Source organism: Anguilla anguilla, chromosome 7 (genome assembly GCF_013347855.1).
Source record: "Anguilla anguilla isolate fAngAng1 chromosome 7, fAngAng1.pri, whole genome shotgun sequence".
Taxonomy (NCBI): domain Eukaryota; kingdom Metazoa; phylum Chordata; class Actinopteri; order Anguilliformes; family Anguillidae; genus Anguilla; species Anguilla anguilla.
In genome coordinates this window covers 10,261,964-10,285,205 of record NC_049207.1, presented here as the reverse complement: position 1 = coordinate 10,285,205, position 23,242 = coordinate 10,261,964, and the positions used below count along the sequence as shown (strand labels likewise).

The following is a 23,242-nucleotide window of genomic DNA, read 5'->3' as shown; positions in this document are numbered from 1 at the left end:
TCATTACAAGTGTGGCTTCTATTGGTTGGCCATCTTTGCAAGTCAGTCATACAAATAACCAATGACAAGTCGCCACGCGCGGGACAATGGACTGTAACCGCGTGTAACGACAGAAAGGTCATAGTATTAGGTAATGATTCATAGTGTCATACTGCGCATATTCTGTTTTTTTTTTCTTTTTTTCTTTACTATAACGGTTAGATCCTATGATTAGAACACCTAGAATAGGTCAGTGAATTAAACTTTGGCGTCGTTAACAACGAAATTGGATTACATTATTTTGTGCGAACTGTCATCTTGCAGGACATGACTGTGTTTAAGCCAGAGACTGGAGACGCGTAATTCTGCGGTAATTTACCATGGTTGTTTTAATGGACCGCACTGCTCCATCCATATACTGCTAATAATAAACCTGCGGAGAATATCATTGCATACGGGGAGCATGATAATATAAAGTCCAAAAGCAGCAGAATTGCTCTTGGACATCCAGTTTGCATTAGCTGCATGGGACTCATATTAACCCCAAAATTCATCTAATTATATATGAATTATATACTTATACAATAAATCGATCTGCACTGTAGCCGGATTCGTGCATGCAACATGATGCAAATAAATGTGCGGATATATGTAAATATGCAAATCTTACGCATATAGACTCTAGGGTTAACGAACTGCGTGAGGTGCATAATGATTGAAAGGCATTCAGCAGGATATTGTAAGTTGTAAGTTATTTATATATTTGCCTACGTATTTTCGATACTGCTGAGGAGAGCTTCAGTGTTTGAACAAAACCGAAAGACTCAAAGCTACAAAGCAATTAAGTAATGAATACACTTCACAGCTGTGAGAAAGCAAGTCATAAAAGGTCATAAATGGGACTAGTATTACCAGAGGACCTTGGTTACTTACCCCTCAAAAACAGTAGGTAATTCAATCCAGGAAATGTACTTTACAACCTGGTAAAAAAGTACTGACATGGCAAGATACAGGATTAAAATCACAGGAGTAATAGGTAATATTTACAGGACATCCTTGGGTAAAACGAATCCTGTCAGAATAGGGCTGTATTTATACTGCTTTTCACTTCTGTTAAAACTTCTAAATTATGAATGAGCCTTCTTGGTGATAACACACGATTAAATTCCTGAGACAGTGTTCTTCATAAGAGATGCTGTTAAGTGGTTGTCATGTAATATCTCATATATTCATACAGCCAAATACAAAGACAATTTACAAAGCCTCACAAAACAATACCAACCAGGTACAACACCTCTTCTTTCCCCCACTTTTGAAAATGCATTCCAAAATTTAGAGGTTACAGTTCAGATAAAAGACATGCCTTAAATATTGTGATTGGCTCTAGATATTGAGACAAACATAATTTGTAACCATTACACAGTATTCTCCTATTTAGAACACCTCTTTTCATTTAAATATTTAATTAAAATGCTTTACTTTTTTTTTGCAGATGTAGACGAAAGATTTTGTTTTGACACATGGAATAGCATACAGGTGGACTCATGCGCACAATTGCGTGATTTTGCAGAATTGTGTGATCTCGCATAATATTGGATGTGGTACCATGCTCCACCTTTCAAATATGTATCAGTCACAACAGAAAGCCTACAAAAAAGAAAAAAGTACCCAAAGTAGAAAGCAAACTCTTGAAAATGTATTGGGGAAACAAAACTTTATATATCTTTTCAATGTCAATGCACATTATATGCTTCTCAAGCAAATGGACAGCAATAAGGCAGAAGCACAGACATGGTATGGCCCAAGACAGCGGATGGTGTGGGGTGGGAAAGGGTACTCTTACTCAGACCCCCCCCCCCCAGTCTGACATTTTATCCTGGGATAATCTCTGATTCATCTGGCTGAGGCAACTGAGGACACAAGTACAGGATTTATTCTATCTAACCACCTTCTGGTTCAGTTTCTTCCCCACAGAAAGTGAGACAGGCCAGCAATCCATTGCTGTAGTCCCCCATTTAAAAAAAACTAATTTTACAGAGTTCTAGCCCACCATTTCTCACAAGGTAAAAGGCATGGATCACACGCACATCAACATACAGCCTATTTTTTATGTGAAAGACAATATATACATCCAAGGAAAATGTTTTTTATTTACAAGGTACAGCATTAGCATAATTCCAGTCTTAATCCTTACACAAGCATGACATTCTGAACAGAATTCATAAATGTACAGTGTCATTTCACTCAACAGTGACCAATAATTTAATCCCTCAGAAGACTAATCGTTTTGGAGCATGTGCTTAAGAAAAAATGTGCTTAAGAAAAAATATCTTAAAACAGATTGCTTCAATTGTAAATACAGCACTAATTCATAGTCTATTTAGAGATAGTTTCAAGAAGTTAAAAAGAAAACTACCTCTCGGACAGCACCATAACTAACAATTTCACAATTTAAAAAATCCGGTTTTTGTTTTGTTTGTCACTTGTATAAAAAACATAATTCAGTATCGAGATCTTATCATAATCGCATACATTTGAAGTCTACAACATGGTTGAGCATTAGTCAAGTACTGTGTATTTTGACCTGAAGTCATTTGCATAAGGCACAAGAAGGGAAAAAATAGCTTTACAACAAAAAAAAAAAAACAGCAATAAATCAATTCATATATGAATAGCTACACTCTCCCTCCTGTGATAAACTCAATTTACTGGGTCATAGGCTTCCTCCAGTTCAAGTGTTAAACAGTAGTATGCACAAAATATATTCTAAGAACTAATCTGATTTGTTACTGGTCCAAACTTTGTGTGATGTACCTGAGCCAATAAGATCAAAATATCTTCAGTGTATTGACACATTAGGAATAATTCATAGACTTGGCTGTGAATTATTCCTAGACTGGGCCAAGTTGAGCACTGTGAAACTCATCCTTTTTAGTACTGAAAATATATCAGGGGAAGATTGACCTTTAAAAAGATTAGTTCCTCCAGATTTTCCAGCAGTGGCCTTGACTGAATCTGGGCAGAGTTTATACTCGCTGTGAAAAACAGGGTATCTGCTGGGACAACGCTAGGGGGGCAACCCACATGCCGAACAGCTACTTTGGCAAGGTCTGGCCACAGGAACTTCTTCAGGTTCCAATAATCCAGAGGATCACAGCTTTGATCGAGTATCTCTTCTTCAAGATACTCTAGCACTGCCAGCTCCGATGATTTAGGTCGCTCTTCTTGTTTGATCTTGGTCCTGATGTCATCCATGAGGGCCCAGAGGTTGTCCTTATTACTCAGAATGCTGTTTGGTGGAGGACGGATCTCACTACATCCATTGGAAAGCAAATGCGTTTTCTTGGCTGAGGTAGATATTGTGTCAATTTCTTGTATGATGTCTTGTTTGCACTGCTCTGCCTCCCCCTCTGTGAACAGTGAGGTCTTGTAGCGAGGGTCCAACATTGTTGCCCACATGTACCTTGGGTCATGAAGTGTTGAGGACATTCGGCTCATCATAGCTTCCTTCAGAGACTTGAGCATGTTGTCAATGCCCATAGTCTCATCAAAAAGCAAGTCTATTTTTCGGTTGAGAATGTGGATGAGCGGAATTACTTGGCCTAACGTAGCAGTCCGATTGCTCATCTCCCTGCAGGCAACCTCAAAAGGCTTTAAAGCATTGCACACAGACTGCATCACTTCCCACTGGTCATAGCTGATTAATTCCCTGAAATTGCACTCAACTGACATCTCATCAATGGCTTTTTTTTGTTCCACTAAACGTTCAAGCATGTAAAGGGACGTTTTCCACTTGGAGGGAATGTCCTGGACCAGCTGGTTTTCTGGTAAGTGATATTCCCTTTGAAGCTCCATCAATTTCTCTTTTGCTTTCGCTGTGCGGTGAACACGCTCACAGATTTTACGAGCAATACTCAACAGGTTCTGAACCATCCTCTGACTCTTTATGGCTTCAGTTACAATGAGGTCTACGGAGTGTTCAAAACAATGCACAGCGATGTGATCATTATCATCCAAGACGTTTCCAATGCTCTGATTATCTGTTACAGTGAACCCAATTTTCAGCCCTGAAGAATTAATCCAAGTGTCCCAGAGGTATTCCAGCTCCTTCTGAATATTGAGCATACTGTAGTCACAGTCAATTGGAGAAATGCTAAGGACAGCGGAGCAGTGGAAGTCTTGGCCTTGAGATCGTATGCATGACTCATAAGTGACCCAGTGTGCCGTCAGGGTCAGGTACTCCTGTGTCTGGCTGTTGACCCAGACACTTGTAGTGAAATGGATAATGCCACTCTCGGCCTCTTTAAGGTGCGTGATGACAACATCTTTCACACTCTTGTACATTTCCGGTATGGCAGTGCTGGTAAAGTAGGAAGATGAGGGGAGTGAATACTGTGGTTGCAGGTATTCTAGTAACCGGTTGAGACCCACATTCTCTACTAGAGCAGCGGGCTGTAGATCCAGTGCAAGCATTTCAGCAACAAGTTTAGTTATTTTTTTGGCAACTGGGTGGGACTCATCAAATCTTTCAACATTTTCTTCATAAGAGGATGTGTCCATTAGTCCTTGTTTTACTTCATCAGTTCTTGTTTGTACTTCAGAAGAGGAAACACCTGAGACATTGCTGTTGTTTTTTTCTAGAGCATGTCCATGAAATCTCTGCATGTGCCTAAATAAGCAACTGGTGCCAAGGTTCGTAGTCTTTTTACCTCTGCTTATTGTGCGGCTACAGTGCAAACAAACAACCTTTGTGGGATCTGTGGCACTAATGGAAAAGTGATTCCACAGCTTTGAAGTCTTTTTGCTAAAAACTGGGACTGTGTGAAGTTTTTTCTCAATGAGAGGGGTATCAGATAAATTTTCTGATGGTGCTTCCCCGGTACTGATGACATTTGGTGACTGAGGTGAGGAGGCATTGTCATTCATGCTTTTTTGGCTCTTCAGGACATCAGGATGCCGTCTCACCAGATGTCTCATCAAGCAGCTGGTTCCAAAGTCACCACGCTTCCCACGGCTGATTGCACAAGAACAGTACCGACACAGTGCTTTGAGCTGGTCTACTGGGGAAACAATGAAATGGTGCCACACTTCTGACTTTACCCGCTTCATGATTTTCTTGTTTTGTTGGAAAACCGAAATAATTTCTTTGTTTAGCGCTGGGACTTCAGGGAGACCATCAGGCGAGGAGGTGCGAGGCAGCTCTCCTTCACCCGCTAGTCCTATAGTCACTGACATGTCAAGGGAAGACTCTTGCCCTGACTGATATAATGCATGGTTTGAGTCCTCGTTGACATCAATGTCCTCATTAAGACACTGGGGAACCCCATCCGACATTGCTTTAGGAGATGATGAAATGGAGGAGGGCTCTTTTTTAAACTCTTCTTCCTCCTGCAACTTCATGTGTGACAGAAGAGTTGGAGAGTTAGTATAAGGCGGTGGAATGCTGTAGCCCTGTTGGTTTTCCTCAATGACAATGTCTCGGTGGGCCCGCCACATATGACGTATCAAACAACTTGTTCCCAGATCTTTACCGTTCTTTCCCCTGCTGAATTCATTCATGCAGTGCACACAAACAGCCTTGGAGCTGTCTGTGGGGGAAAGATAAAAGTGTTTCCACACTGCTGACCTCCTCCGAGAGCTTGGGTTTTTAGGATTTGCAAGGATGCGCTCAGATGCTCCTTCCACACCATCATCGTAACATTCGCTGCTAGAATGCAAGTTAGAGTCCGTGAGGGCATGGTGTTTGGGAGACTCCTCCACCTTTGGTGTAATTCGGAGCACTTCTTTGGACGAGACCTCTGCGCTATCTGCAGATGGGTCTGATGGTAAAGTATTTTTTTGCAAAGTGGGTGTTGCGTTCTCTGCCAGATCTTTGTCATTTTGTGGGTTTGTGGGAGGTATTAAGGACGAGACAACAGAGTTAACTGAAGTGCTGGAGGGAAGCTCACTGTCCTGTAAAAGCACAGTGGGGTGAGCCCTTCGCACATGCCGCATCAGACAACTGGTGCTGAGGTCTCTTTCATTCTTACCCCGACTGAACTCTTTCATACAATACAAGCAGATTGCTTTGGTGCTATCTCGTGGAGATATGCAGAAATGGTTCCAAGCAGGAGACTTCTTTCGAGGACTAACAGGATTTCTTATTGATGATATAAGACTCTGTGTCACAGCATCCATTGCAACGTCATAAAGAGTACTAGTATAACCACTAAGCAAGTTGCTATAATCATCATATCTAGTGGCAAAGGGGGCTACTGAGTTGTCAAAGGATACATTTTCATCATCTTGAACTGCTTTATCCCTGAAATCTGTTTCCTCCTCTTTAATATGTGCATCGATTTCACTTTCTGGCTCTATTTTTATCTTTTCAACAATGCAGTTTGCCTCAGCCTCCGGACTTTGTTTTGAAATGGATGGAGAAATGGGACAATCCTCTTTGTTGCACATCTCCCTCTGAGAGGACTGTTCGCCTGATGTTGGAGATTCTGATGAATGTCCATCAACCTGAGAAGACAAGCCTCCTGACTTACTGTCAAGGGCAGAAAACCCTGAAGGTGGTTCTTCAGCCAATGTCCCTGAGGAATAGGAAGCAGGCTTTGCATCTGTGGCCTCATGAAGTGTAAGGCTGTATGATTTAAACACATAACCATCCTGTCCCATAATTTTTAAACATGATCCCTTTGCTTCTTGTTTTTTGTAGTCTTCTGTAAACTTGCAATTCCCCAAGCATCTTTCATCACCGTTATGGGAGCAGTTTTCCTCACTGTCCATGTTAGCAGACTGAAATTCTGCTTGAGAGCTAGTCCTTTTTTAAAACCCACCTACAAAGCTACTGAGAGCCATGGGTGGACTCTTTGATTTTTGATTTATTTTATTTTCCACCCTAATTAATGTTCAATCAATCAATGCACCTGTGTCCATTCCAAGTGAGGCAAACTTGATCCGATTCATCCATTTGCTTAATTTTTGCAAGTAGACAATAGATCCAATTCTTGTCAGCATCATATCTAGAGAGTATTGAAAAATAAAGATCAAACATTATTCACACATAGCTAAGTCCAAATGTGGTAGTAACATCAACACCTGCCCCCTGGGCAATTACCCAGATGCAGAAATATTATGTCACATTATTTAACATCTTTGCCATAGGGGCCTTACTAGGAGCTACCAATTGACAATTTGTTGGCAAATAAGCTACAGCTTGGTACCAATATTTTATTTTATAAACTAGCATTTTTATCGACAAACATTTAACACTTGTTAAAGTTCAACTTCCAAATCTGCAGCCACCATAAAAGTGTAGCCTACCAATGTTTATCAATCTGGAATGTCATACTTTTTGCCCCAAATTGACTATAGGGATGTGAGATAAATATCATTTGTAAGATAGATAGACAGACAGACAGATAGAATACTTCATTATGGCCAAAGGGGTATTTTTTCTAGCAGCATATAACATTCACATTTACAAACAGACATTTACATCAAGAAACATACAATCATTTACACTAGAGAAAGGGGGGAATGAATAATTAAAGGTAAAAACTACCTTTTAGTATTTAGACCTATTATATAAATATTGAATCTTACAGTTACAGAGTAACGTTATCGGAGTTGTTCTACAAAGTAACAATATTGCTTAACAGCATAGTCCATTGGTCCATATACAACGTAGCAAACATTATAGTCAACAAAAGCCAACCGACGTTTACAGTTGAAAACTTCACGACTGACAGCAACATTAGTAACTAACGTCTAGGCAATTGTAGCTAGTTCTGATAACAAACATTAACCCACAATGCAGCCAAGTTAACGTGAGATCAAACGGAAACGGAGGTAGGGGTTTCTTGACAGTAAATTACCCAAATTAAATGATGCGTGTAATCAAAATTAGTTATCCACCTCAATATTATTCAACGTTATATCGCCAGTGCTTGACAATTTATATAGGTAGGCCTACATATGTAAATATCCCCAGCATGCAACCAGTTAACTGGCGATAGTTTATGATCGATTGTTGGGGAGCTATATCGTTCGTTATTTATAAACGTACTTCGCTTTGGATAAAAGCGTCTGCCAAATAAATGCAATGTCATGTAATAAACGAGTCGCTTGCGATGCAACAATGGACGTCTGGTTGGCTCGCTACTTCCTTACATGTCATTAACTTACACATTAACCCTAGGGCTAGCTACCGTTATGCATACAAAAATGATTCTAGTAAACGTTAACTCGCCACTTTGCTGTCACTGAAATTAACCAAAGAAAACAATCTCAAAGTGCTGAAAACTTCAGAGTTACATCTTTATATTTACGAAAAGATATTTTTTAAAAATCTAGCCTCGCCATGGGATCTTGCCATTCTACGGCATAAAAAAGCTCGACCTGGTAAGGAAGATCCAGATCCTGGCAATAGAACAGTGGAAGAACCGGTCAGAGAACCGGATCAGCCCAACACTCGCAGTGTATTTTAACTGTTTGTCAATCCACAACAAATAAAAAGCACATACCTGAATGCCCTGAGGTCAGTTCCTATCAGTTTTGGTAACTAAACAGTTAAATGCATCACATTTCATTGCTCTAAAGGGGCAATTAGTTGGTTGCTTTGTCTACGCTACAGTTAACATTCAGCAGCAGGAGCTACATGCACAGCGTAGGACGGAAGAAACATGCTTTTATGATGTCATGGGGTTGAAGGGTTTCCAAAATGGCGACGTAGTAATAAAAAAGAAAACAAAACAATGCCAATGCTTAATACCGTTCCAATCAGTTGTATGGCATCCTCTTCAGACCTCCTCGTGTCGTATTTTAAAACACACACGCACGAAGTACTTATTCGCAATGTTTCTTCGTCCTATAATTACCCCCCAAAAAATCAAATGCACAACGCTGTGCTTTGTTTTCCCTTCTTGTCATCGCAGCACTTAACGTTTCTAAGCATTGCACGGGGTTTCTTGACCTGGAAGGTCTCACTCAGGGGCAATAAAACTCAACAATGGGTGGGGCAAAACCAGGAACCTTTATAGTTGTTCTGGATAGACGAGGGTGGAACTGTGTGTGGCACTTATCTTCGCGTACTGACCAGACTGTGCCTGACTTAGGTGCAATGTTGAATTGAAGAAAATAACATTGGATAGCTGCGACGATGTTGTCAGCTTTGCACCTTCTCTCTACATTTGTCTCGCCCCTCAGTCCTGTTATTTTATACTAAACAAAAGCTAAAAACCTAACGATTGCTAGTACCCTATGTTTGCATACAGTATTAGCAAGATAACTGGGGTCGACTACTATATTAAAGGTTCCACCTTAGTATTCGTGATATTGAACTTTTATTTTCATACATAATCAGTACGACATTCGTAAATTGTTGACGTGAAAATATAATGGAAGAATACTATTTTAACCGGCTATCAAAAAACTATAGCTTGTATAAACCTCGTCTCCCAGCTATGAGCAAAAGTTGACCAAAGCAGTAAGGTTGGATTTAAAGGCAGCTTCCTGACCGCCCCTCTTAGTCTTACGTAATTACGTTGTGCGTGCGGGTGGGGCCTCCAGTGCAACCGCATTGTTGTTGGGAGAGGGAAGCCTTGGGTAGCTGCTGGTCGTCATTAGAAAGCAAACTGTGCAATTTACGAATGGTTATTTTTACTTGTATTTACATACCGATGATAGAACCGAAGTCGGAATCCAGACGGCCGTGGTGGATACATCTACATATCCTTAAGAATTCCAGCTGAAAGCTTGAACGGCGCCCGTTGGATGAGAAGATTGTGCGGAATCACTGCCGCTCCGCAGGCCACATCGCCATTGCTTTCACCAGCGCTGCTGCTGTCTTCAGCAAAAGCTTTGGAACTGCAAGGTATGGGCTAGTTGTTGTGATCTATACGTATATATGTGCTGATCATTCATATATCGATGCTTAGTATCGAATTAATTTGACAATCTGGGTGAAAAAATGCGATTTTTTAAAAATCGACTCGGGTTCTTGTTTTGTTGGACGCCATATTTGTCTTTCCTAGCTTTATTATTGTGAACCGTCCCAGCAACGCAGGCCGCTGGCGATGTTGCTCGTCTCCCCGTTGATCGTGGCCTGGCGGATCAGCACGCACTGCGCGGTGTGCATGTAGATGGCTGCAATGGAGACATCGGCGGAATACACTGTTGATATTAAACTGTAGCTGTGTCACTGTATCCCATTGATTCAAACTATCCCGGCAAAACGTTTGGTGCAGTGACGTCAAACAACTATAGTTTCCCAGCAACATTGACAAACCAACGTTTGAGTTTTCGTAGTTGTTCATGGATTTCGCTGCAAACAAAGGGTTATTATTGTCTCAACGTGCAGCCAGGGTCTAGCTAAGCAATGCTTGATTATCTCCGGAATTTAAAGAGGCGAGCGCAGCTCAGTCTCACTGTCACTTGGGTAGATTGCGTGCTTTATATCTACGCTGCTGCCGCAACTACAGCGGATGACAGTTGGTTATTAAATTGTTAATTTTGCATTCTGTGCATAGTATATTTACCAGTCTGTCTACGAACTGCAAACACCAAAAATGAAGTATTTTGTTTTAGTCCACCGAACAGTGTCCTGAACTACGTCTAGCATTGTAAAATTGATATGTGTGTTAAAAGTTAGTGCAAGTTTCAGTGTTGGGTTGCAGTAATATTGGTGCTTCCTCTCATTTCGTGCACGAAATGTAATTCATTCATTTTTGTTCTTGAATCGATCCTTCCGAGGCCACTTTTGTTGTAAAGGTTGTTGTCACCTTAGTTGGTGCCGGCATGGTGTTATTTTCCCATTGTCTTCGCCAGCATCCAGGGTTGTGCATGGTTCAGGAAGAAGGGAGCTGACCTGAGCGTTTCATTTATATGTGCTCATAACTTAACATAACTTATTTCAGTCTGTATTCCTGTCACCTGTTGTTTCGTTGCTCTGTGGATTACCAAAATACAACTTCACTGATTGTCCCGAAAGGAAATGTAAGCTTACTTACGTAGGTTTGTCAGTTCAGACAAGCATATATGCATTATATGTATGTTTGAAGGAGGCATTTGTGATAATTCCACTCACAAACATGAACGCAGCATCCAACCATTTTTTGCCTGTGGTAGAATAAATAGAGCTCTAGAGTAATTCAGATGGCGAGATCCACTATACAGCAGTTTTGATTGGCTCAAAGACATCTGACCTGTTGTGCAGTGAGTGATTTGAAGCATATGTATGCTTGAAAATGTTCTATTTTATTCCTGGCCTCTTAGAGAAAATCTGAAATGTAATTGTTAGAAAAGCTTAATTAGAATTGCTTTGTTATGATTAAACTCATACTAGATTATTGTGTTGGCTTGTAAGAAATATGTACCGTCACTTGGATTTCCTGACTGAAATGGATTGCAAGTGAATGAATCTCAAGCCCCTTACACTGTAAGATTAGCTTGAAAGTGAGGAAATGGAAAGTGAAACTAAGACAGGATGCTGTTCTTTGGTCTAAGCTGTGATGGGGCATCCGTGTCTGCTGCAGGTTTTCGAGGCGTTCAGGATGAAGAGAAAAACGCGAAACCATCGAGCGCCGACGCCGCAGCGCCCGTCCTCTCCCATCCGGCCCTCGCCCAACCGGGAGACGCTGACGTACGCCCAGGCGCAGCGCATGGTGGAGCTGGAGATCGACGGGCGCGTGCACCGCATCAGCGTCTTCGACAAGCTGGAGGTCATCTCAGATGACGACCCCACGGCCCAGGAGATCATGGAGTGCAACAGCAATAAGGAGAACAGCGAGAAGCCGCAGCAGGTCCTGGTCCGGTCCACCAGGCTGAAGAACAGCCAGCAGAAGAAGAACGCGGCGCTGAACGCCACCGCGCAGAGCGCCCAGGCGCCGACCAACACGCTCCCTGAACCCAAATTCCGCACGGTGGAGTACAACCTGCCTGCAGTGCCCCGGCGACCTTCCGCCTACTTCACCTACGTGGAGAAGACCCCCGAGGAGCTGGACGAGGAGGTGGAGTACGACATGGACGAGGAGGACTACGCCTGGCTGGAGCTGGTCAACGAGAAGCGGAGAAGCGAGGGCTTCAGCCAGGTCTCCCAGAACGTCTTCGAGTTCCTCATGGACCGCTTCGAGAAGGAGTCCTTCTTCGAGAGCCTGGGCCAGGCCGACCCCCAGTCGCTCATCGACGAGGACGCCGTCTGCTGCATCTGCATGGACGGCGAGTGCCACAACAGCAACGCCATCCTCTTCTGCGACATGTGCAACCTGGCCGTGCACCAGGAGTGCTACGGCGTGCCCTACATCCCCGAGGGCCAGTGGCTGTGCAGGCACTGCCTCCAGGCCCCCTCCCAGCCCGTGGACTGCGTGCTCTGCCCCAACCGGGGCGGGGCCCTCAAGAAGACCGACGACGACCGCTGGGGCCACGTGGTCTGCGCCCTGTGGGTGCCCGAGGTGGGCTTCTCCAACACGGTCTTCATCGAGCCCATTGACGGCATGCAGAACATCCCGCCGGCGCGCTGGAAGCTAACGTGCTACCTGTGCAAGGAGAAGGGCGTGGGCGCCTGCATCCAGTGCCACCGCGCCAACTGCTACACCGCCTTCCACGTCAGCTGCGCCCAGAAGGCCGGGCTCTACATGAAGATGGAGCCTGTCAAGGAGGTGACGGACGACGGCACGCCCACCTTCTCGGTGAAGAAGACGGCCTACTGCGGCGCGCACACCCCCTCCGGCTGCGTCCGGAGGCCCCTCACCATCTACGAAGAAGCCAAAGCCAACAACAGACTCTGTCAGAACGGGGACAGGAACAGCGGCAGGAGCCGGTTAAAAGGCAGACAGAAGAAGAAGAGTAAGAAGAAGGCCGTCTCCGAGCCCCCGGCTGTGGTCCCAGCAGTATCCATGCCGAATATACCTCCCCAAAGGTACGTTTTGCCAGGTCGGCCAGTGGGACGAGGTTAGATTTATAGAACACAAACCTATTGCTTTCGTTTAGCTTTATTGTCCATGTGCCTGCAAATGTCAGTTCTCCTGACAAAACCATTCCTTTTTTTAATTAATTTTTTTAACCTTGTAACAGGTTGTTTTTTTTTATCAACAGTTGCTCTAAATGTATCATTTTAAACTGTGATGGAGTTATAACAGGGAAACTGTCATATGTTTTTTCTGGGGTGGGTGTGGTCAATTTTTTCCAGACACCAGTCCACTAATGAACAACTGTAACACTTGAATTTCTGTGGATTTAGCGTAGTGTACTCTTGCCACTTTTTCAGTAAGTGTGCTTTTTAAAATACATTTTTATAGAAAGCAAAGGCCTAGATAGAATCATTGTGTCTCCCATTTGGTATAGTCTCTTGCTGGCATTCATTATTATATTTATGCTAGTTTGATGCATGTATTTTTTTATTGAATTGATTGATAGACTGTCTGTCCCGTGTGCATATTGAACCTGTGGTGGTCCCAGCCTCACCATTTCCTGTGCCCAAACTCACCGTGTAACTAATGAAATAAAAATGTGATGTTTCGCAGTGCAGAAATTTTTTACCTGTTCAAAATGACCTGAGCTATGTTCTGATTTTTCGGCTGAATTATTATGATTGAAGGAGGGGGTAAATTTACTTGGACGGAGCATTAACGTTAAGATTAACATGATCATAACATCATAGTTCAGTCCATCATTGTGACATTCACAGATTTAGCAATGTTTAAGCTTTAAAAAAAGCTTACGTTTTTGAAGGGTGTTCAGTGTAGAATGAGCAGAAGGATACGCAAATGGCGTCACTTGAGGAATCGTCGAGTTTGGGGTCAGGTGGTGTGATTGGGCGCATGGGCACATGAGCCTCCGCAAAACTCAAACGAACAACATTTATTTCTTTAGGCTAAACACCATCCTCAGTCAGGTGTCTGTCCAGAAGAAGAAAGTGTTCATCGAGCGGGCCCTGAGCTACTGGTCGCTGAAAAGGCAGTCGAGGAACGGCGTACCGCTGATCCGACGACTGCAGTCCAGCCTCCAGTCCCAGAAAACCACGCAGCCGGTCAGTTCAAACGCAGCGTCTGTACATCTCCCAGGGTTACTGTGCACTTTAACTCAAATGCTCTTATGATAGTCAACCGGTTACTGACCGGGATGATAATGGATTCCTAAACTGTGCCTTAATTAATTTGAGTGTATTTGCGATTACGAATGTTTTATCATGGTGTAAAATGTATTGGCGTGAATGGGGATTCTTTAACATTGGTCCGAACAGGCCGCAGTTCAGCAGGTATGTAGACTCATTATTCTGATCTGTGCAGTGGTAATTGAAGAGTTTACTCAAAGGTTTGGACACAGTGCTCGTAGCACACCAGAGGGCAGTGAGAATTGGAAACGGTCCTCTTTCCTGGAAGCAGTGGAAATAAATGCGTTTAATCTGTTTCCTTTCTGCTTCGTTCCTTAGAAGGAGAATGAGGAGGAGAGGCGGGCGCTTAAGGAGCAGCTGAAGGAGTGGCACCGCCTGCGCCATGACCTGGAGCGCGCCCGTTTGTTACTGGAGCTGATCCGCAAGAGGGAGAAGCTCAAGAGGGAGGAGGTACTGCTACGGCCTCGATGTCACACGCAGGGTTTCCCCGCAGGAAAGCGGTTAGCGGAGTTAAAGCTTCGGAGGATAAGCAGCGGTAGAGCGAAGTGGTGAGCTGTGGTATTCACAAGACACAGCCTGCACCCTGCCTGTGAATACATGACGACAAGGTGTCAGTTTCGCTAAATGGCTCCACCGTGCCCTTTTTCCCCTTCCATGGAGATCTGAGTGTGAGCTTTTATTGATTCTTCTCTGTTGTTTGCGGAGGTGCTTGTGAATTCAGCAGAGGTGCAGCACCTCCGCTGTTAATACCTGGGGGGTACCCTGCGTAGCCATGCCCCACTTTGGGCGCTAACACGAGAGGAAGGAGAATGCCACACTTCTGAAATCTTAATCATTTGACCAAATACGAAAACAATAGCGAGAGGAGCCTGCCATGCCACAAATCGCAGCCACGCCCAGTTCTCTGAATATGAAAACCAGAGGGCTGCATCCACGTTCACACCAGCGCAAACAACACAGATGGGCTGTTTTCACAATAGTTTTCTTTCACACTGTGGTTTCAGTTCATTGTCTTGTGAGAAACCACAACTGACATTGCTGCAAGTTTGTGTGCACAAGCTGTGAACCTGACCTGTGCTTTGTCTTGTATAGATGAAGCTGCAGCAGTCTGTTCTGGAGGTACAGCTCACCCCATTGACCATTCTGCTCCAGTCCGTCTTGGACCAGCTCCAGGAGAAGGACCAGGCCAAGATATTTTCCCAGCCCGTTAGCCTCAAAGAGGTGAGGCTCATCCATACCAAAGTGTTCCAGCCTGCAGTGGAGAAGATGGGAAAGAACGGAAGCCGATACCGATAGTATATTTATGCTGTACGGTACTAGACACAATCTTCACAATGATACCTTTGTAATTCGCCCTGTGTTTATGTACGTTTGCATATTGCTGTCTTAAAGGTTCCAGATTACTTGGACCACATCAAGGTGCCAATGGATTTTTCCACCATGAGGAAGCGTGTTGAGGCTCACGGGTACAGGAACCTGGACGAATTTGAGGCCGACTTCAACCTCATAGTGGCCAACTGCATGAAGTACAACGCCAAGGACACCATCTTCTACCGCGCGGCCGTGCGCCTGCGAGACCAGGGCGGGGCCCTGCTCAGGAAGGCCCGCCGCCACGCAGAGGTCACCGGGTTCGACTTCGACAGCGGGATGCACCTGCCCGAACCCCCGAAGCTCGAGCCTCCGCCCGCCTTCTCCTGGGAGGATGGTGAGCAAGACCAGCCTGATCTTGGCTTAAATTTGACTGCGATAAAGCCATGTAAAAGCAATGCGTTTTAAAAAGCCCTGTAAAGCAGTTTTAAAAACCGAAGTTAGAGTGGGCCGGTGACTCCCACCCACAGGAAGCACCTAGTCACCAAGATCCCATTCAGTGACAGCTTCATATGACTTTCAATGAACTGCTTTTTTAAGAAACATGCTCCATTTAGAATTCTGCAGAGAATGAGGCCAAGCTAGTGTAATCGCAGCAGGAAGAGTTATCACTTTCCTCAGAGGCAGTGGAAGGCCTTACTGTTGCACGTTGAAGCCTTGTGTATGTCATTAGCCAGCAAGGGATGGGGAGTTCACAACAGCGGGCCACAGCTGGTCTTATACCTTCGGGTGCAGGGTGAGTTTAAGTCACCCTACACCCAATGCGATTAGGCAAGTTGTATCTCTGGGTATAGGGTTGCAGGGTTTCTCAAGTTAAGGCTACTTAAGGTTGTCAAGATGACTCGCCACGCACTCTGTCGACCCGATGCAAACGGCAGTAGTCCTTGCTCTTCCCTGAAGCATAGAGTGGACTATAGGGTGCAAGCCGGCTCAAATACAGGTGCTCTCACTTCAGGTGCAGTGCTTCTGAGAGTACAGTAGTAACTAGAGGCACAGGTGGTGATTCCAGAGGGATTATGTTTTTATTTTTTAATAATGAATAAGAGGTTCTGCTCTTTCCCACAGTGGATCACTTGCTAAACCCGGCCAACCGGGCACACATGCCTCCTGAGGAGCAGCTGAGGGAGCTGCTGGAGAAGCTTGACCAGACGTGTAGCATGAAGACCAGCCCTTCGCGTAGCAAGCGCCTCAAGCTTCTGAAGAAGGAGATCAGCAGCGTGCGTGCAGAGATGAGCCTGCGGAATGTTCCGGGGTCCCGTCTGGAGGAGAGGGGGTCCAGACCGGAGGAGGTGGAGCCCGCTGGACCGGGCACAGAGGATGACGGTATGCAAGCAAACACTCTATAGGGGGCAGGTAGCTCCAGGGTGCTATAACCACCTAGTTGGCCCTACCACTTTTCCTCTGTAGAGGTAGTACCAGTCCAGCTCATTATATCCCTTTTCATTTGTATAACTGGAATCAGCCTTGTTCATTGTACCAGATTCCCATTGTAGAGCTTGGGCTAAGCTGGTTCATTATACCCCTTTACTGCTATAGAACTGGAACCAGCCTTGTTCGGTATACCAGTTTCACACTTGGTATTTCTTTTTTTTTTTGTAACCTGCATTTCCTAGAATATTGTCCTCACTGTGTTACAGGAGATAAGTCTCTGCCACCGAAGCTGGAGCCTTCTGACTCATTGCCTCCTCCGATGAACGCAGACAGCCACTCAGAACCGCCTACACTCAAACCCATCCACCCCAGCCCCGACAGCAAGTGCCACAAGCGCGTCAAGTTCGACGGCGGGAAACGCGGGGCGCCGGGATCCAAGGAGACGCTGAACGGACACGCCTCCGAGTGCCCGCCGCTGCCCGACGGCGACGTCAGCGTGGTCGCCACGTCGACGCTGTCCGAGCCGTCCGGGCCCGTCAACCGGCGCACGTCGGTGCTCTTCCGCAAGTCCAAGAGCGCCAGCCCCCAGAAGCCCAGCAGGGAGCCCGACCCCCAGGCCCCCTGCCCCCAGCTGGGCACCAAAACCTTCCTGTCCGTGGTGATCCCGCGGCTGGAGACGCTCCTGCAGCCCAGGAAGCGGTCCCGCAGCGCCAGCGGGGACAGCGAGGGGGACGAGTCGTCCCCCAGCAAGCGCTTCGATGCAGGTAGCCCTCGCGCGGCTTCGCCACTACGCTCTTCCTCCGCGGCGTCCATCGTAGTAGCTAAACAATACTGAATTAATAGGGCACCGTATCTCAATATTATCTATTAAGTGAGGTACTCCAACTTTTATGTTACTTTCTCTGCCCCTGGTTGTTAGTTAATTTTTTTGTTGCTCACCTGTATATTGTTTGTTGCATTGTCTTGCCAGTTTCACTGGGTTTTTTTCCATTGTTGTAAAAATAATCACTGGTTTACAAATTCTGGTCTAATTTAAATAGAGGAGAATATATAGTGCATTTTTATGTCATTACCGTTTATGCCTGTTGTAATTTAGTTTGTGTTTTTGCCCTTGTATGTGCACTTGCTGTGTGTATAATGTGTGATCTTTCTTTCTCCTGACGCTGTTCTCTCGCGTCTCCAGGACTGTCTAACGGCTTTGTCGTCGAGCAGGAGAAAGAGCTCAGTCCCAGCAGGCAGCTGGAGCCTCGCCGGAGGTGCGCCTCGGAGTCCAGCATCTCCTCCAGCGGCAGCCTGCTGTGTAGCACCAGGTACGAGCTGCTCTGGCAGGCTGTCCTCTGATTTCACACGCTGTCCTCTGATTTCACACACTGTCCTCCGATTTCACACGTCCTCTGATTTCAGACATTGTCCTCTGATTTCACACACTGTCCTCCGATTTCACATGCTGTCCTCCGATTTCACATGCTGTCCTCTGATTTCACACACTGTCCTCCGATTTCACATGCTGTCCTCCGATTTCACATGCTGTCCTCTGATTTCACACACTGTCCTTCTGATTTCGCACGCTGTTCTGATTTCCCCAGTTGTCCTCTGTTTGAGCAGATATATTGTCCATTATGTTATTACTGGTTGACTGTTTTATACATGTGCGCACTCCTACTCAATCACATGCTGTTTCGCAGGCTTGCACCATGCCTACACTCTCACACATCGTCCCACGCGTTCACACACGGTCTTGCATATTGCATATTACCGTCTTGCTAAAGTCTCACAGCACCCACTAATATTAGCACCGCTCACCGTCACAGACTCCAGGCCCTTTGGTGCGGCGTGTTTTCCAGTGAGGGGAGGAGCTGTGTGCTCAGTAATGGGGGTCACATCCAGGACTCATTGTGCTCTGGTCTCTGCTAGCAGTTTCAGTCTTCCAAAGTGCGGGAAGGGGAAGCCCGCGCTGGTGAGGAGAAACACGGTGGACGACAAGACCCAGCTGATCGCCTGCATCGAAAACGGAAACTTCGCCAAAGCAGCCAGGATCGCAGCTGGTACGTGGGCCGATTTCCCTCCCCCCACACACAGCACCGCGTGTGTTCAGGAGGCGCGACTGCATGCATGCCACGTGTTCGTCTTTAGCAGTGTGCCTGTTTGAATACCTAATGAAAGGTACGGCAAGCTGAAGTATGACACTTTGTGCAGTGGTAGGAACATCGGCTGCATAATATCTTCCCCACAGTCTGTAGTCTTCAGACATTGTGCAGTGATAGTGGCTTTCGCTCAGAGAGCTTGACGATCAATACACACAATCAGAATTTCTTTTACTCATTTATTTTTAATCACGTCATTTAGCTTCTGTGTTTACCTCCCATTGTTATTATTTACTGATTAGATGGCCCTTATTCTCTGCTTGTTTTGATCTGTCTAATTCATGTGTCAGTGTATATTCATTGTTCATCGATTAGGCTGACGAACCTGATGTGTGGTAATGTTGCTCTGTCACTATAAGCATGGCTTTTGGAGGTATTTTGCTCTGTATTTGCAGTGAACCCCTCATAACTTGATTGTCGTTATTCCCGCTTCCATAGAAGTTGGCAACAGCAATATATGGATGCCTGCTAGTGCTGCAACTGTTGTTCTGGAACCTCTAAAACTAGTTTGGGCAAAATGTAGCGGATACCCCTCCTACCCTGCCTTGGTGAGTGTGAGTGTGTGTACGCACGCGAGCGACTGACCGTCTCCCCCTCCTTCTCATGCCCTTCGCCTGCCCCCCGTGCCCCGCCCTTCACACGCCACATGCTCGTGCATGCCCCTGCCCCTGCGCCTGCACATGCGCAAAAAAAACCACACGTACGCAGGCGGGCGCAAATGGATGCGCATACACGCTCGCTTCCATACACACATCGCTGTGTTCACGAAAACACACAACATGGGTTTAATACTCCTGCCAGTCTGTGAAGTGTGTCTTCGGTAATGTGTTTGCTGAGATGCACAAACTCCTGTTGCAGAACAAATCAGTCAAATTCTCTTTTCGAAGTAAGTGGACCTAACCCGGTTTCTCTAGTGCAATGCAAGTAATATTGTGTGGATACTTGAGAATAGCAGTATGAGAGAAGAGGGAGAAAGGGCTTCTATTCAGTCCCAGTTTCGTCCCTAACAGTCACGTGATGCTGTTGTTTGTTGAGTGGCCTTTGTAGTTTATTTTAAACCATTTCACAAGCTTTTAAAATTTTTGCATCATACCGTCAGTCTGTTCTTGGAATGACCATTTCAGACCTGTCCATGAGACTTTCTAGTCTGGCCCCATTAATATTTACCCATGGGCCATTGCTTTATGTTATTTATTTTTTATTTATTTATGGTATACACCCCAGTAGAGCACACACTGTATTCAGCAAGCTCTGTTTAAGATTGTTTTGCGGTGATAACAGAACAACACAAGCATTCATTATCCAGCTCTTTTCAGGATCTTTAGGTGTTTTGAGACTTATGGACGGTGCATCCGGTCAGTGCATTTTCACTGCATCCTCCCCCTTTTTGGGATGTTCACAAAGAGTTCCACTGACGTCACCTTTGGATACTGTGAATCTGTGCATGAAGCACTATTACATGTTCCCTTTCAGGTTTGTGCATGAAAACACTATTCAGTATTCAATTTCAAATTTGAATACTTAATAGTAAACATCACATTTCCTCCTCTAGATGGCAGCATTCGTTCATAAATTATCACATGGTTGCCAACTTTTCCTATGCTTGAGAGGTCGTCGTGGAAGCTTTTGCATGCTTGTGTTTGGAGCTGGTAACCAATATTCATGTGAGCTCGCTTTGTGATACTCTGTACAGATAACTGTACTGCAACACTGCATCAGCAGGCCTGTCTGTTCCCACCCGGGAGCGTGTGTGTGTGTGTGTGTGTGTGTGTGTGTGTGTGTGTGTGTGTGTGTGTGTGTGTGTGTGTGTGTGCGCGCGCATGCTTGAGGGAGCGTGTGTACGTGCGCTTGCATGTCATCGAGCTTGCATGTCCTTGGATGGGGTTGTTAACGGGAGCATCAGAACCCATACCTACGCGTTTCTCTCCCCGGGGGCAGATAATAGACCCCAAGATGCCCCGGGTGGGCTGTCAGCACAACGGCGTCTCGATCCCGATGCCCCCGCTGGACGTGCTCAGGATCGGAGAGCAGATGCAGTACAAGTCCGGAGAGAAACTCTTCCTCGTCCTCTTCTTCGACAACAAACGCAGTTGGTGAGAAACGTTCAGTTTTTGCTTATACGTAGTTAAGTGCACTGCGCCCATTTGGGTACCCCATCTATTCTGAGTCACTGCGGTAGCGCTAATGTTTTATTTCTCGTAAATACTCCTGACTTGAGGAGGTGTATCGGGAGTAGGTATATCTAGCGTGTTTGCACCGTGAGTCCCCTGGGAAACAGCGTATAATTAAGTGAGAAAGTATACGAGGCGTTTAGTGTCTGTCGATTACCCGACATTAGTGTTTATGGCCTGGTGTCCGTGATGATGTGCGTCTGGGTTTTTAACCATAATGACCGTTTAAGGAAATATCCTTTCCAGACCGCTTCAGTAGGCGTTTGGAGCGGTTCTTAAACTTCCACGCCCTTTTTTTCGTGTCCGCAGGCAGTGGCTTCCTAAATCCAAAATGGTCCCGCTGGGGATCGACAAGACCATCGACAAGATCAAGATGATGGAGGGCCGCACCTCCAGCATCCGGAAGGCCGTGCAGACGGCCTTCAACCGAGCCATGAACCACCTCAGCCGCGTCCAGGACCAGCCCGCCAGCGACCTGAGCGACGTGGACTGAGCCTCGGGCCCGTGCCAGCCTCGCCCAACCTCCGGGGGTGGGGAGGGCGGGGCGGGGTGGGGCGGGGTGGGGGCAGGGCCCCCCTACTCGCCTTCCAATTCACCAGACGCCTCAATCTGTATTGCCCAGCAACACCCCCCTAACCCCCCCCCCCCCCCCCCCCCCCGCCACTCCCCCACCCTCTCAGCCTTGCTGGCCTGATGGCTGCTACTTGATGAATGTGTTTCTCCGTGACTGCTACCACAGCACCACTGGACTGCACACAGACCTCTGCACTCTGTACAACATTTCGCCCCACGTTCACTCCATTTCCCGCCACTTATAATACCTGTGTATTTAATGAACTGTGTAAATACCTGTACATTTCCCGACACTAACTTATTGTGTAGATTTTTTTTTTTTTTTTTTTTTTAAGAATTGGTACTGTATATTACTTGGTATTTATACTTAAAAGTGGTTCATGTTAGCACTATCATGCGGTCTTTGCTGGTGCTACGGACACTAGGAAGTCCTGGTTATAAACAAGACTCGTGTAGGGCTTAAACAAACTGTTTCGAAAGTATTTCAACAACTCCTTTTCATTTGTTTCTGCTTTTCTTAAGTTATTGAAGTTTATTTGCTTAAACTTCCTCACTCTGCATCTTTATTTTTGTACAAGAATATTTTCAAGAATTTTAGTATGTTTTGTTTGTACATATTTATATAAATCTATATATCTGTATACTTCAGATGCTTACGCGGGGAAATCTTTAGTAGCTATGGGAAACCGAAAGTGCGTCATTCTCACGAAACCAAAAATACAAGCTGCCCAGATTTTTCCTACTTTTTATTTTTACTTTGTCTGGTGTGAATGGTATTAGTCAGACTAAAAAAAAAAACATTTTTAATCAGTGGTTTTAATTTCATTATTATGTTACAGGGACCTTTATTATAACTGTAGGAGGGTGAGTCTGTTTTTATTTATTGTAAAGAAAAAAATATTTGCATTACTTTATATACAGAGAAATGTAAAAGATTAAGTGATGGCAGGTTATTGTGGACCTATTTTTGTTTTGCAAAATATGACTGTTTTTCGTGTAATTTTGATGGTTGATCAATAGAATTTGTGATTGTTATTTTAGTAGGATCCTGGGTAGCAATAGATAGGTTTTGAAAACATTTTTGTATGGTATGTTCTGTACATAGACCATTGTTAGGTGGTTACTGGGATCACCCCAATAGGGTTTTTATTTTTGTTTTTATTTTATTTTTTAATAAATACACTGAAAATACAGAAAAGGAGTAGTATTTTGGATAATCGTAAATCCTAGACACCCTAGCTGCGTGTGCATGCATGCGTGTTATTGATAATGAGTTTATCTTAATGAGGTAATGACTTCAGTCCTCTACTAAAAGTTAAAAGAAGTCTATATATACACACACATATACATGCTATATATACATACCATTTTTCCTCTGTAGACCAGTGCCTATGCTTTTTGCACCACTGAACTCTCAAATTTGCATTCATCTTTGTAATGAGAGGTTCATGCACTGCAAGCCTACTATAGTACCCCTCTCTATGTGTTGTTGTCGATAGACTGTTGTCTTGCTGACAGTCTGATTATGTCCTGCGTTGACA

The 23,242-nt window shown here is 45.0% G+C and overlaps 2 protein-coding genes across 6 annotated transcripts; one reads left to right on the top strand and one right to left on the bottom strand.

The window, feature by feature from the left end:
- Window positions 1-1,676: 1,676 nt before the first annotated feature.
- Window positions 1,677-8,960, bottom strand: LOC118231083 (zinc finger BED domain-containing protein 4-like). Of its 2 annotated transcripts, none has more exons than XM_035424555.1 (2): window positions 8,738-8,960; window positions 1,677-6,986 (listed from the first exon to the last, which is right to left on the bottom strand). In XM_035424555.1, exon 2 carries the CDS (start codon window positions 6,748-6,750, stop codon window positions 2,911-2,913), a length of 3,840 nt encoding a protein of 1,279 aa, XP_035280446.1. In that variant the 5' UTR covers window positions 6,751-6,986; window positions 8,738-8,960; the 3' UTR covers window positions 1,677-2,910. The 2 variants fall into 2 exon arrangements, with proteins under 2 accessions (XP_035280446.1, XP_035280445.1); XM_035424554.1 differs by lacking the exon at window positions 8,738-8,960 and adding an exon at window positions 8,490-8,722.
- Window positions 8,961-9,225: 265 nt separating this feature from the next.
- On the top strand, window positions 9,226-22,894 carry LOC118231084 (bromodomain-containing protein 1-like). 4 transcript variants are annotated; one of them, XM_035424556.1, is made up of 13 exons: window positions 9,408-9,838; window positions 11,499-12,880; window positions 13,834-13,990; window positions 14,393-14,524; window positions 15,167-15,295; window positions 15,467-15,779; window positions 16,508-16,765; window positions 17,080-17,577; window positions 17,997-18,123; window positions 18,728-18,858; window positions 19,396-19,505; window positions 20,896-21,050; window positions 21,438-22,894. In XM_035424556.1, the coding sequence occupies exons 2-13, from the start codon at window positions 11,517-11,519 to the stop codon at window positions 21,619-21,621; spliced, it is 3,558 nt and encodes a 1,185-aa protein (XP_035280447.1). In that variant the 5' UTR covers window positions 9,408-9,838; window positions 11,499-11,516; the 3' UTR covers window positions 21,622-22,894. The 4 variants fall into 4 exon arrangements, with proteins under 4 accessions (XP_035280449.1, XP_035280450.1, XP_035280447.1 ...); XM_035424557.1 differs by having other exon boundaries at window positions 9,474-9,838; window positions 18,731-18,858; XM_035424559.1 differs by lacking the exons at window positions 20,896-21,050; window positions 21,438-22,894 and having other exon boundaries at window positions 9,228-9,838; window positions 19,353-19,499.
- Window positions 22,895-23,242: the final 348 nt, after the last annotated feature.

Bases quoted from the DNA above. Each gene is read 5' to 3' on its own strand.
- LOC118231083 (XM_035424555.1), bottom strand. From the start codon at position 6,750: ATGGACAGTGAGGAAAACTGCTCCCATAACGGTGATGAAAGATGCTTG.
- LOC118231084 (XM_035424556.1), top strand. From the start codon at position 11,517: ATGAAGAGAAAAACGCGAAACCATCGAGCGCCGACGCCGCAGCGCCCG. The intron at 15,296-15,466 runs GTGAGGCTCATC...GCTGTCTTAAAG, and splicing joins AGCCCGTTAGCCTCAAAGAG to GTTCCAGATTACTTGGACCA. The intron at 17,578-17,996 runs GTAGCCCTCGCG...TCGCGTCTCCAG, and splicing joins CAGCAAGCGCTTCGATGCAG to GACTGTCTAACGGCTTTGTC.